This window comes from Girardinichthys multiradiatus, chromosome 2 (assembly GCF_021462225.1).
Source record: "Girardinichthys multiradiatus isolate DD_20200921_A chromosome 2, DD_fGirMul_XY1, whole genome shotgun sequence".
Lineage (NCBI taxonomy): Eukaryota > Metazoa > Chordata > Actinopteri > Cyprinodontiformes > Goodeidae > Girardinichthys > Girardinichthys multiradiatus.
In genome coordinates, this window is record NC_061795.1 from 2,410,386 (window position 1) to 2,423,696 (window position 13,311).

The 13,311-nt window shown below is 40.1% G+C and overlaps 1 protein-coding gene across 1 annotated transcript; it reads left to right on the forward strand.

Annotated features, from left to right (window-relative positions):
• The first annotated feature begins 3,287 nt into the window (after positions 1 to 3,287).
• LOC124858522 (CD44 antigen-like) lies at positions 3,288 to 12,164 on the forward strand. The gene is made up of 7 exons (XM_047350598.1): positions 3,288 to 3,306; positions 4,377 to 4,467; positions 6,677 to 6,842; positions 8,581 to 8,720; positions 8,868 to 9,284; positions 10,221 to 10,299; positions 11,597 to 12,164. Exons 2-7 carry the CDS (start codon positions 4,383 to 4,385, stop codon positions 11,772 to 11,774), a joined length of 1,065 nt encoding a protein of 354 aa, XP_047206554.1. The 5' UTR covers positions 3,288 to 3,306; positions 4,377 to 4,382; the 3' UTR covers positions 11,775 to 12,164.
• Positions 12,165 to 13,311: the final 1,147 nt, after the last annotated feature.

Below are 13,311 nucleotides of genomic sequence, written 5' to 3' on the forward strand. Positions count from 1 at the left end.
TAATGCATTTATATTTCCACAAAAGCCCAAACTATTCAGGTAAGGTTTATCAGTGGCAAACAAGGAGTACAACTTTTCCAGAAGCAGCAAGATTCCCTCAGCTAAGACGGGAAAACTCTAAAGTTAAAATATCATCCATTTTCTCTTTAAAACTTTAAATTGTGTAATCTGCAAAAGATGCATGGATATTTAACATAAATTTTAACAATGCTGAAAAATTAAAGGTAATTTGTCATTAATCTAAATGATTCCCACCTCTGGCGGATTTACTTTTAAAGTTATTTTTTGTTTAACCACGAAGCTGTTTTCTGTTAGAAATGAAACCGAAATCTCTCAAAAGAAAAGAGATTGTACAATGAAAAATAAAGATACCTACTCTGCTCAGTTTCTCAGTTATTGCTCAATACTTAGTCATGGTCATCGTGACTTTCTGGTTCTGCTTTTCGGCCTTGGAGATGCCGGTAATAGCTGGCTGTAAACATCGTCCTCCCTTCCTTACACTGGCCTTCAAAGGAATCGCTGTCAGCATGCAGCTGGCTCTCGTCACCCCTTAGTCATCCTGCAGTTTTCTCTCTAATCTGCAGTTTTAAACTTTACACAGTATTACACATTCCATTCTCAGCTTTCTGCATTTACTTTAAAACACAGTTACAAAACCATCACTTCATTCTTTTTATTCATGCTTCACAAATGATTAACGTTATATCTCTTTCATATATAGCTGATTGAGAATTTCAAACCTTAATGTTTTTTACTTTAATTATCAGTTCTTAACCATATTTCAATCATACATCTTTTAACTTGATAATCAAAGATTACTAATTTCATTTAATACATGTAAAAGAATGGAAAATCATCATACATCATTTCTTGGGATACACTTGTTTATATTTCTGCAAAAAATAAGACAGTTAATATGTGGCTCCATACAGGCCCCTCCAGTCTCTCAGTCCCAGAATATGAGAATATGCTTGTTTTCACTCTCTACCGCTTCAACTGTGTATTTTAATAATCATTGCATGGATTACACATAAGGATATAAGGATATTTATTGTAACTTTTATGGAGTTAACTGTGAGCACTTACTAAATGTTGCACACATTACATGGAAAGATCTCACCTTATTTTGACAGCACCCAACATCTGCAAATAACAAACTTAACATTACCAACTAAAATACAGGTCCTTCTCAAAATATTAGCATATTGTGATAAAGTTCATTATTTTCCATAATGTCATGATGAAAATTTAACATTCATATATTTTAGATTCATTGCACACTAACTGAAATATTTCAGGTCTTTTATTGTCTTAATACGGATGATTGTGGCATACAGCTCATGAAAACCCAAAATTCCTATCTCACAAAATTAGCATATTTTATCCGACCAATAAAAGAAAAGTGTTTTTAATACAAAAAACATCAACCTTCAAATAATCATGTACAGTTATGCACTCAATACTTGGTCGGGAATCCTTTGGCAGAAATGACTGCTTCAATGCGGCGTGGCATGGAGGCAATCAGCCTGTGGCACTGCTGAGGTCTTATGGAGGCCCAGGATGCTTCGATAGCGGCCTTTAGCTCATCCAGAGTGTTGGGTCTTGAGTCTCTCAACGTTCTCTTCACAATATCCCACAGATTCTCTATGGGGTTCAGGTCAGGAGAGTTGACAGGCCAATTGAGCACAGTGATACCATGGTCAGTAAACCATTTACCAGTGGTTTTGGCACTGTGAGCAGGTGCCAGGTCGTGCTGAAAAATGAAATCTTCATCTCCATAAAGCTTTTCAGCAGATGGAAGCATGAAGTGCTCCAAAATCTCCTGATAGCTAGCTGCATTGACCCTGCCCTTGATAAAACACAGTGGACCAACACCAGCAGCTGACACGGCACCCCAGACCATCACTGACTGTGGGTACTTGACACTGGACTTCTGGCATTTTGGCATTTCCTTCTCCCCAGTCTTCCTCCAGACTCTGGCACCTTGATTTCCGAATGACATGCAGAATTTGCTTTCATCCGAAAAAAGTACTTTGGACCACTGAGCAACAGTCCAGTGCTGCTTCTCTGTAGCCCAGGTCAGGCGCTTCTGCCGCTGTTTCTGGTTCAAAAGTGGCTTGACCTGGGGAATGCGGCACCTGTAGCCCGTTTCCTGCACACACCTGTACACGGTGACTCTGGATGTTTCTACTCCAGACTCAGTCCACTGCTTCCGCAGGTCCCCCAAGGTCTGGAATCGGCCCTTCTCCACAATCTTCCTCAGGGTCCGGTCACCTCTTCTCGTTGTGCAGCGTTTTCTGCCACACTTTTTCCTTCCCACAGACTTCCCACTGAGGTGCCTTGATACAGCACTCTGGGAACAGCCTATTCGTTCAGAAATGTCTTTCTGTGTCTTACCCTCTTGCTTGAGGGTGTCAATAGTGGTCTTCTGGACAGCAGTCAGGTCGGCAGTCTTATCCATGATTGGGGTTTTGAGTGATGAACCAGGCTGGGAGTTTTAAAGGCCTCAGGAATCTTTTGCAGGTGTTTAGAGTTAACTCGTTGATTCAGATGATTAGGTTCATAGCTCGTTTAGAGACCCTTTTAATGATATGCTAATTTTGTGAGATAGGAATTTTGGGTTTTCATGAGCTGTATGCCAAAATCATCCGTATTAAGACAATAAAAGACCTGAAATATTTCAGTTATTGTGCAATGAATCTAAAATATATGAATGTTAAATTTTCATCATTACATTATGGAAAATAATGAACTTTATCACAATATGCTAATATTTTGAGAAGGACCTGTATACACTGAACATAGACATAAGCACCTAATATATACAGCTCACATAGACAGACACATTACATATACACATGTGCATAGACACATACATATTTTGTGAATGAGTGTGTGCATGGTTGTTTGTGTGTTGCCCTGTGATGGACTGGTGACCTGTCCAGAGTGTACCCTGCAGGAGATTGCTGGAGACTACAGGTGTGGCTCATTGGTTCATCAGCTGGGAAGCATAAAGAGGATGGATTGCCATCACGTCATTGCCTGAGTGCTTTGCCCTCCGTGGTAATCTTCTGGCCAGCTCTGAAACCTGTTTTTTGTTTGTGAAAAAAACGATTGAAAGACTTTTTTCTGAACTTGAAACACTAACTTCCTCCTGTTACCCATTCCAGGTGTGATCTCTGGCTGATCTGATCGAGACTTCTGTTTGTTGTGCAGACTCCTTCCTGGATTAGGACTGAACCTGGCAGACCGTGTTCCTCTCCTGACTCTGTGCCTCTCCCTGGCGGGTTCCTCGCCCCCCCAACAGTAAGAAACGTTAACCTTTAGGCCACATTCTGAGGTTCAGTCTCTAACAGTTTCCCCTGTTGTTTCACACAGTGACAGGGATTAGGCTCATCGCTTTTCATTAGTGCCTGACTTAGTTTTCAATAAACTTCAACTAAACTAATCTTGTTTTCTGAGTGTCTCTGTATGTGGGTTAAGTCGGCAGTAAATCCATGACAACAATTTCTCTTTCAGATACTTTGTCGGGACTCTGGCATGGCTCCTCCAAAGGCTTAATATTTGTGTCTGTTAACATTTTCTTTGCAATTCACATAGTTTTGTGTTTTGGATCACACAGAATGTCAAACAAAACATGCACATTTTTTGCAGGCTGTATGATGTTTCATCCGACCTATAAAAGAAAAGTGTTTTTAATACAAAAAACGTCAACCTTCAAATAATCATGTACAGTTATGCACTCAATACTTGGTCAGGAATCCTTTTGCAGAAATGACTGCTTCAATGCGGCGTGGCATGGAGGCAATCAGCCTGTGGCACTGCTGAGGTCTTATGGAGGCCCAGGATGCTTCGATAGCGGCCTTTAGCTCATCCAGAGTGTTGGGTCTTGAGTCTCTCAACGTTCTCTTCACAATATCCCACAGATTCTCTATGGGGTCTCATTTAGAGACCCTTTTAATGATATGCTAATTTTGTGAGATAGGAATTTTGGGTTTTCATGAGCTGTATGCCAAAATCATCCGTATTAAGACTATAAAAGACCTGAAATATTTCAGTTAGTGTGCAATGAATCTAAAATATATGAATGTTAAATTTTAATCATTACATTATGGAAAATAATGAGCTTTATCACAATATGCTAATATTTTGAGAAGGACCTGTACATCTATCTGCTTTCTGATGACCCAAACAATGTTTGAATAAAACATACTGAGAGCTACTGTCATGTGGATGTTGGATGTATCTGGCTGAAAAGTCACCAGGAAGAGCTGAACTCAGATTTCCTGTTTCCTCCACATGACATTGTTTGGTGACACCCTTCTGCATTCCTGGTGCCTCTTCACATTCACTCATTTCAGCTGTATTTCTCATAGAAAAACATGGCAAGAAGAAGCTGTTTTCTGTCAGTTTTCCTGATGTTCTTTCCAGCAATGTTGCAGCTTTCTGCCTCCAGCCTGAGTAAAGGTATGACTTCTGCATGAATTTGTCCCATTGTAAAAAGGAAATCAACAAATCTGTCCTTTCAGATAATGCATCAAGCATATATATTCATTATAATGTCATAATAATGTGACTGGAAAATCATTAAATCTGTTGAAGATATGATTTTAGTTGACTTTGTACCATGGTATAAACATTTAAGGCAATTTCTGTTCCATATTGTTTTGTATACAATGATCAGGATTATTTTTATATTATTTACTGTATTTATGACATTTTTACATATATCTTTATGGTGTATGTACCATGTCTGTTGTCTATTTGATGGTATTTATTTTCTGACCACCCCTAATGTCATTTTTTAACATGGGGCTTTATAGGTTTCAGCAGTGTGTTCACGTATGTAACACTTGGAAATCTGGTACATTACATTTTAAATTATTTTAAAATGACAGCAATGCATGGGGCACACAAACCACAATGCATAAGCTGAGAAGGATCTGATGGAACACAAAGGGGTTTTAGTCAGAACTTTTCGTTTTAGTCAGAACCAGCGCCAGCGCCATAGTGCTGGTCAGAACTACTCCAGGTGATTCATATCATGGTGTACTTTCAGAGTCCTTAGAAGATAGTTTTGTGGTTTAACATGGTAAATACTAACAAATTACCAGTAATGTACATAAAAGTCATAAAAGTCAAGAGCTAGCTCAAAAGATGAGTTGTTTAGGCACATTGATCTTTGCTTCTTCAGAAACATCTCCGAAGAGAAGTGCAGTGGAAAAAGTTTTTGAGGATATGGACCAAAATTATGTTGTGATATTGTTTAAAAATGTTTGTCAAGATGTTATTTGTAAAACAAAGTATTTACCAAGGGGGGTTCTTCCCTCCAGAAAAGGGTGGCTTGTCCTCTTCAGGTTGAGGGAAGTTCCTGCCTCAAGTGGAGGAGTTCAAGTATCTCGGGGTCTTGTTCATGAGTGAGGGAAAAATGGAGCGGGAGATCGACAGACGGATCGGTGCGGCTGCGGCAGTAATGGGGTCGCTGTGCCGGTCTGTTGTGGTGAAGAGAGAGCTGAGCCGAAAAGCAAAGCTCTCAATTTACTGGTCGGTCTACGTTCCTACCCTCACCTATGGCCATGAACTTTGGGTCATGACCGAAAGAACGAGATCCCGGATACAAGCGGCTGAAATGAGCTTCCTCCGTAGGGTGGCCTGGCACTCCCTTAGAGATAGGGTGAGGAGCTCGGCCATCCGGGAGGAGCTCAGAGTAGAGCTGCTGCTCCTCCACATTGAGAGGAGCCAGTTGAGGTGGCTCGGGCATCTATACCGGATGCCTCCTGGACGCCTTCCTCGGGAGGTGTTCCAGGCACGTCCCACCGGGAGGAGGCCCATGGGACGACCCAGGACACGCTGGAGGGACTATGTCTCTCGGCTGGCCTGGGAACGCCATGGGCTCCACCCGGAGGAGCTGGAGGAAGTGTCTGGGGAGAGGGACGTCTGGGTGTCTCTGCTGAGTCTGCTGCCCCCGCGACCCGGTCCCGGATAAGCGGAAGACGACAACGACGACGATTCTTCCCTCCATGGTGTTTTTATGATACTAACATCTACGGGAAATAAATTGAGACACTATCAGGACATTTGGTTGTGGAGAGGATTGCAAGTTGAGCCTAAATGGTGCTTGACTCAGGTATATAAGATTATACAATCATCATATTACTCTTTTAAGATTTCTTTATTGCACTTGATTTGACAGACATTTTAACTTTAATACAACAAGACTGACAGTTTTGTGTTTTTCTTGTCTCTGCGATTTAATCACGCAGTAGCTGAGATTCCCAGCTCCACATTCTGGGTTTAGAGGTTGATAGGCAGCCATTACTACTGCAGTATGCTTTAGTTTATACAGTGAGTTTTCAAAATATTCTTCACAGCGCTCAACATTTTTTTTCTGTTTGAAACAAAGATCAGCGTGCTTAAAGATTTCACCTTTCAGACTTTGTATTGGTGCATATTTACCTTGTTAATGGCCAAAGGAAGCCACAGAACCACCACTGGGAGCCTACTTGTACAATATTTAAAGAACCTTGGCCTTAAGTAAAGTACAATCTAGACATTTAAGGGCTGTAAAATTGTCCTTTTTTGTTAGCTGTGTCAATACTGATGTTAAAATCAAATCAGTTTCATTGGAAATTACCAAGAAGTGTTAACAACACGTATCAATTTTGCAATTTTTCAGTCATGGCTCAGACTAACAAATCCATGGGAACCTTCATTCTGATCGATGGAGGAAAGTACACCTTAAACTTCACTGAAGCAAGAGCTGCGTGCTTATTTCTGAACGTCACCATAGCAACCAAAGCTCAGGTGGAGGAAGCAGTACAGCATGGACTGGAGACATGCAAGTAGGATGATCAATGAATTAAATGCATGAAATCACATGGGCCAGCAGTCAGAGGTGGTGTTTGATTAAAAAACTACACACTAACTGTTCTCTTAGCTGACTGTATGAATATGAATGGGTAATTACACTTGAAGTCTCAGCGGCGCAACCAAGAGGGGGCCAAATGCAATGCAAGAGTTATGTTCTTTTTTACTGTATGTTGCAAATGCATTTACGCTCACTGAATATTTCCACATTTTGTCACATTACAACACTACCTTTAATGTAATGTATTGCAATATTATGTGATAGATCAGAACAAAGTAATGATGATTTTTACAAAAATCTGTAAAGGTGTGCATATCTATTCAGCCCCCTTTACTTTGATACCTCTAAATAAAGTGTATCCAGTGCAGCTAAATACCTTGAGAAGTCCCCTAATTACTAAGTAGAAATGTGTTGTTAATCTCAGCATAAATCCAGCTGTTCTCTGGAGGCTTCAGCGGTTTGTTGGAAAACATCAGTGAACAAACAGCATCATGAAGACCAAGGAACACAGCAGACGTGGAGGTTAGGTCATAAACCAATATCTCAAACCTTGAACATCTTGAAGAGCATTGTTCAATTTATCACCTGGAAATGGACAGGGTTCAGCAAAACTGCAAACCTACCAAGACATGGTCGTCCATCTAAACTGACAGACTGGGCAAGTACAGCATTATTCAGAAAAGAAGCCAGAAGATACATGGTGACCTAAAATAATCTACTAACATGATAACTTTTAGATTAGCACTCCAAAAATATGGTCTTTATGAAAGAGTGTTGAGAAAAAAGCCATAAGAATTCCCATTTACAGTTTGCCACAAGCCAAGGATGATGCACAGTAAACGTGGAATAGGGTGCTCTGATCAGGGGAGACCAAATTTAAACATTTTAGTGTACATGTATAACGCTGTGTGACTGAAAAGTACCACAATAAATCACCCTAGACCTACCATACCCACGATATAACATGGTGTTGGCAGCATCATGCTCCCGCAGAGACAAAGAAAATGGTCAGAGTTGCCAGCAAGATAAATGGAGCTAAATACAGGACTTTACAGGAGGAGAAGCTGCTAGAAGTGGCTAAGAAGTTGACTCACCTTCCAGCAGGACAAGGACCTAAAACATACAACCAGAACTACAATGGGATGGTTTAGATCAAAGCAAATTCATGTGTTAGAATGGCCTAGTCAAAGTCTAGACATAAATCCAGTTAAGAATTTGTGGCAAGGCTTGAGAATTGATGTTCACAGATGCTCTCCATCCAAACTGACTTAGCTGGAGCAATTTCCCAAATCAAAATCAGCTAACTTTTCAGTCTCTCAAAGGGAAAGACATTTAAGTACTACTTTGTGTTGGTCTATCACATCAAATCCCAGTGACGGACATTGAAGTTTGTGATTACAGTCTGACAAAATACAGAGAAGTTAAAAGGACGTAAATACTTTTGGCAGACAAGTTATACTTTGTTTTTAATTTATATGTAATCTTTTGTTTATGTCACTTTTTTAGGCCCACCCTCCAACCCCATTATATTTAATGACAGTACAACACACTTCCTGAAGGTCTTTATAGCTTTTGATTTTGTTGTGCCAACTAAGGTTATCAGGCCCCATCTGACCATCTCTTTCTGGCAGCACTCATGTGGTCATCATCATCATCACCATTGTATGTGACTGTAAACATTTCTAAGTTGTGACACACTTTGTTCCCACCAGATTTGGCTGGGTGGCTGAAAAGATAGCGGTCATCCCACGAATACAATCTGACAAGAATTGTGGAGCAGGAAAAACTGGACTGGTATTGTGGTATGCACCAATTGAAAGAAAATTTGCGGTGTTCTGCTCCAATGCTTCAGGTACTGAACAGCTCGGCCCATTGAACATATCGCCTATTAAAGCAGAAACGTATTTATTCTTGCGGCCAAAGCTTTATTTTGCCCGTGTTTCTTACTGATATATCTTGATTTTGCATGTCCAACATTTCATGTTTTCTTTGTTGTAAGAACTTACAGATCAGCTCCAAACTTCAAAACCAACTACAGCCAGTCCACAATCTTCCAGATCTTCTGATTTCCTGTTAGCACTGACCTCAGCCTCAACATCTGCTGCACCTACGTTTAGATCACCAACCCAGTCCCTACCTTCAGTGGAAAAGCCAGTCACACCTCCGCCCACCAAACAGGCACCTTCAGCTTCAGCCCCACTTACTAAAACAACAGATTCATCTTTATCTTCTTCCTCTTCCTCCCCTGTTAAACACCTGCCCTCACATATTCCTGTTTCTCCTCATGGCCATCTTACCTCCATACCCACTGGTGTCACTGTTGGATTTTCAACCACCAGGCAGCCCTCAAGCTCCTCTGTTTCCTCTGAGCCGGGACTGAAGCAGTCTGTTAGCTCTGCGAACTCCACACTAGATGGTAAACATTTATTTTTCTCCCAGTTTTTACTGGATTTACTGTCACTGGTTTATCTTACATCAAGACAGAACACATAAAGGTGAAGGAAGAGCAATGTAAACCTGTTACTTTATTTCTTTTGTACATAGACTTCAATATCAATGAGTAATCAACATTTCTAATTCTAATTAGGTTCTATCACAGTAATTATTTAGCATCAGATAAGGTGGGAAAATCTTTGTTGACATGAAATTGGTAAAATTTAAATGACAATATGATCTCATTCAGGGTTGCAAAGTGGCATAGTTGATAGAACTGTTGCCTTGCAGCAAGAAGGTCCTGGGATCAACTACCGGCCAGGAGTCTTTCTGCATGGATTTTGCATGTTCTCCTTGTGCATGTGTGGATTCTCTCTGGGTACTCCAGGTTCCTCCCACAGTCCAAAAACATGACTGTTAGATTAACTGGTCTCTTTCAGTAGCCCTTGGGTGTGAATGTGTGTGTGCATGGTTGTATGTCCTGTGTGTATCTGAGTTGCTCTGCAATGGACTGGTAACCTGTCCAGGGTAGACCCGCCTCTCACATGTAGACCACTGGAGATAGGCACCAACTCCCCCACAACCCTGTATGGAAGAAGCGGGTATAGAAAATGGATGGATGGATAATTTCACTCATTTTAAATGCTGATCCTCTAGGGACAGGAAACCACCAAATTAGATTAAACCATTAATTGAATTAAAACTATTTAATTTAAACTGCCTAAAGGCCAGAGTTTATAAAATCAAAAACTGTGAATGACGTTTTGGACCTTGTATCGTCTGAGCTTAAAAACGTTCTAAGATTGACCCATGTTTTTCATGTCCACCTTGCTCCTCTTGTCTTTTAAAATGCCCAGATTGGGTTTCAGTGGATTTTGTGTGTTCATACTTTTGTTTTAATTGTTTGTTTCTTTCTCAGCTGCTCACATCACAGTCATCAGTCTGAGCTTCATTCTCTTGCTTCTTACAGCAGCGACAGCATGGTGGTGTTACAAATCGTGAGTCATGTTCCTGATCACTTGAGCAGCTTTAAATTCTAAAGTTTTAGTCAATGGAAAAATAAAGTACACCCTCTTTCAGTTCTAGGGTTTTATATATCAGGAAATCACAAAGATAACCTGATCTTTACCAGGTTTCAAAACAGTACAATTTAAACAATACAAAAAGCACACAATAGATTCCAAATTGTCATCATTTATCCAACAACAATGAAGACAAAAACAGCTTTAGCAGCAATAACTCAAAGAGGTCTTCCTGGCCCACTTTTCTTTACAATGTGGCTTCACTTTATTGCCGTTTGCGGACATTCGTTATTGTCCCAGCCCTGTGTTTCAATCAGGTTAAGGTCTGGAGTTTGACTTCAGTGTTTTTCTAATCATCCTGCCATGAGCTTTACCTGAACTTTGAACATACTGACTGAAACCTTTGGAGTCTGAGATGCAGCTCTTACGTTTTCTGCAGTTTCTCTGAGCATTGCACAGTTTCACTTTGAGCTATTGTTGATGGGAGATCCACTCCTGGGAAGACAGGAAATGTTGCTGTCTTCTGAAGTATTTTCCACTCCTGAGTCATTTAAGATGACATCTGACAGATGATATCTGTTGTGCCCTTCCCAGGTTGATGACCAGAAGATTGCTTCTATAAAGTCATTGCTGATGTTGATGTCAGTTTTATTTCTATAAAGCGTTTTAAAACAGGGCTTCACAAGGTAATTAGGACAAGCATCAAAGCAATATAAAATAAGTACAATAAACTAAACTAAAAACAAAAGTAGCCTAAAAACAGGCTAAAACAAGGAAAAACCACAATATGAAAGAGCTGATGGGAGTCAAACTAAACCCAAACTAAAAGCCATTGTAAATTAGGGAGTTGTTAAGCAGGATTTAAAAGGCTGCAGAGACTCTGCAGTTACAAGACACAAGTTATTCCACAGACTAGGGGCTACCACTGCAAAAGCTTGATCCTCTCTGCGCTTTGGTTTTCACCTTGGCTGCATCTGGTTGGATGATTTCCATGCTCTTCTGACAGTATGGAATCTGCATGTTCTTGTACACTTGAGGTTAGAAAACATATAAAAACATGTAAAACAGGGTAAATTCCACATCATTTGTTTCTATCCTTTTATATAAAACATAGATGGAGGAGGATGCACCTTTGTTTTTACCATGACTATAGAAGCAAACCAAAAACAAATCTTACATCAGAGAGTAAGCTGCATGCAAATGTGTTGTTTTATTCTAGTGATCCACATATTTTATGACTAATCCTCCGCATTTCTTGTCTCTTATGGTGAAGGAATATTGTTTTTTGGTGTGTCCGACACCATAAGGGCGACTTAGAGACAGAGATGTGGGGGAACACCCACAGTGAGATGGACCTACACAGTGAAGATGGAGCAGAACCAGAACATGATGAAGAACTGAGCATTAAGTACTCCGGTGACATCCAGCTGTGTGTGAATCCATGCATTTAAATCCTCAGAGTCGTTGATGTTTCTGGATCCTGTTTTACATTCTTTTATAGGCCTGATATGTTGCATGAAACACTCCAGACTGAATCCATCTGTAAATTACAGACCAACGAGGAAGAAGCAGCTCTGAGACTGGAGAGAGGCAGATGATGTACCGCTTGTGGCTTATGTTGACTTTCAAGCTCAGTTACCATTAGTTAGCTTCTGTCCTGTTATATGACCCAAGCTGTTTATCATATGAAGTAAACCATCCACAGTTAGTCTTCTCTTTGCCAACGATATAATATTCTTGATGCTTTCAAATGATGTTGTGTGATTCAAGAAGCAGCTATGTTTTTATTGCTCTTTCCAAGTACAAAATTTGGCTTGAGAAAATGAAAATGATTAAATATATTGATGTACAGATGATTCTGCTGATGGAAACCAGCAGCACATACCATTCCAATAATAAGCTCCTTGAAAAGACAGGGTGTTGTAACACCATATTCTTTGTTCGCCATTCGGCTGCCATATCTGTGCCAATAACTGGTAGAGTTACATCATCCTCATGTTACATTTACAAACTCTAATATTTGTATTGGGATAATTAGCAACATGACAAATGGAAAATAATATATGGTTTCCAGATGTTTTGTACATCCACCAGCTTGTCCATTGAACACATTCTTCACCCATATTGTGGCAGAGCACCTGCTGCCTCTTTCAGGGTGTGAATTATTTTGTCTTATTGCACATCTACAGACTTAAGTTCGTTTTAGGTTTGAATTTTGAATGGACCATCAGATGAGTTTCACTGAAACCACTCCATTGTATTTCTGGCTGGGCATAAATGTCAAATATATTATCATCAGTATTATAACCAGTTTACCTTTACATACTTGGATAGCAATAAGTATTAGCAGCTTATATTAATGCAATGCATTCATGCACTGTATGGCAATAATATATTTTTGATGCTGTTGGAGTTGTCCTTCTAAACTCCTGCGTGTTCGTTTATTTGGTCAAAGCATCTTAATTCTGCACGAGAAAAACTAAACTTAAATGTCTAAGAAAACAAAACACGGACTAGAGGTTGAAGCTGATTCACCCGGCCGGGGAAGAGATGCTGCATCTGCGTAGTCAGGAACACATCTGTTCTTCTCTCCCCTGCACCGTTCTTTTATTGAACACACACATACTACAGGAAATATACATTTTACATTCGTTATGCAGCCCTTCTCAGTTTTCTCATACATTCTTTTGCTGAAGGTCAGTTTCCCACACGTCTTCAGGAATCTTCAGGGAGAGGAGTACCATGCCTCCCCAATCCACTGCCAGCTTCTCACGATACAGACAGAAAACACCTGCAAGCTTTAACCTTGAATAATAAACACTCATTGTGTGACCACACTAGGAGCTACTGTTTAAGGATTTTTCTAACTCTCAAAAGCATAACTAAAAACTCCTAATAATAATCAATCTATAAGCAGCAAATCCCAAATATATCTTAGCTTTAGCTACTAATGATAATTCATTTATATTTCCACAATTCCCCCTCTTG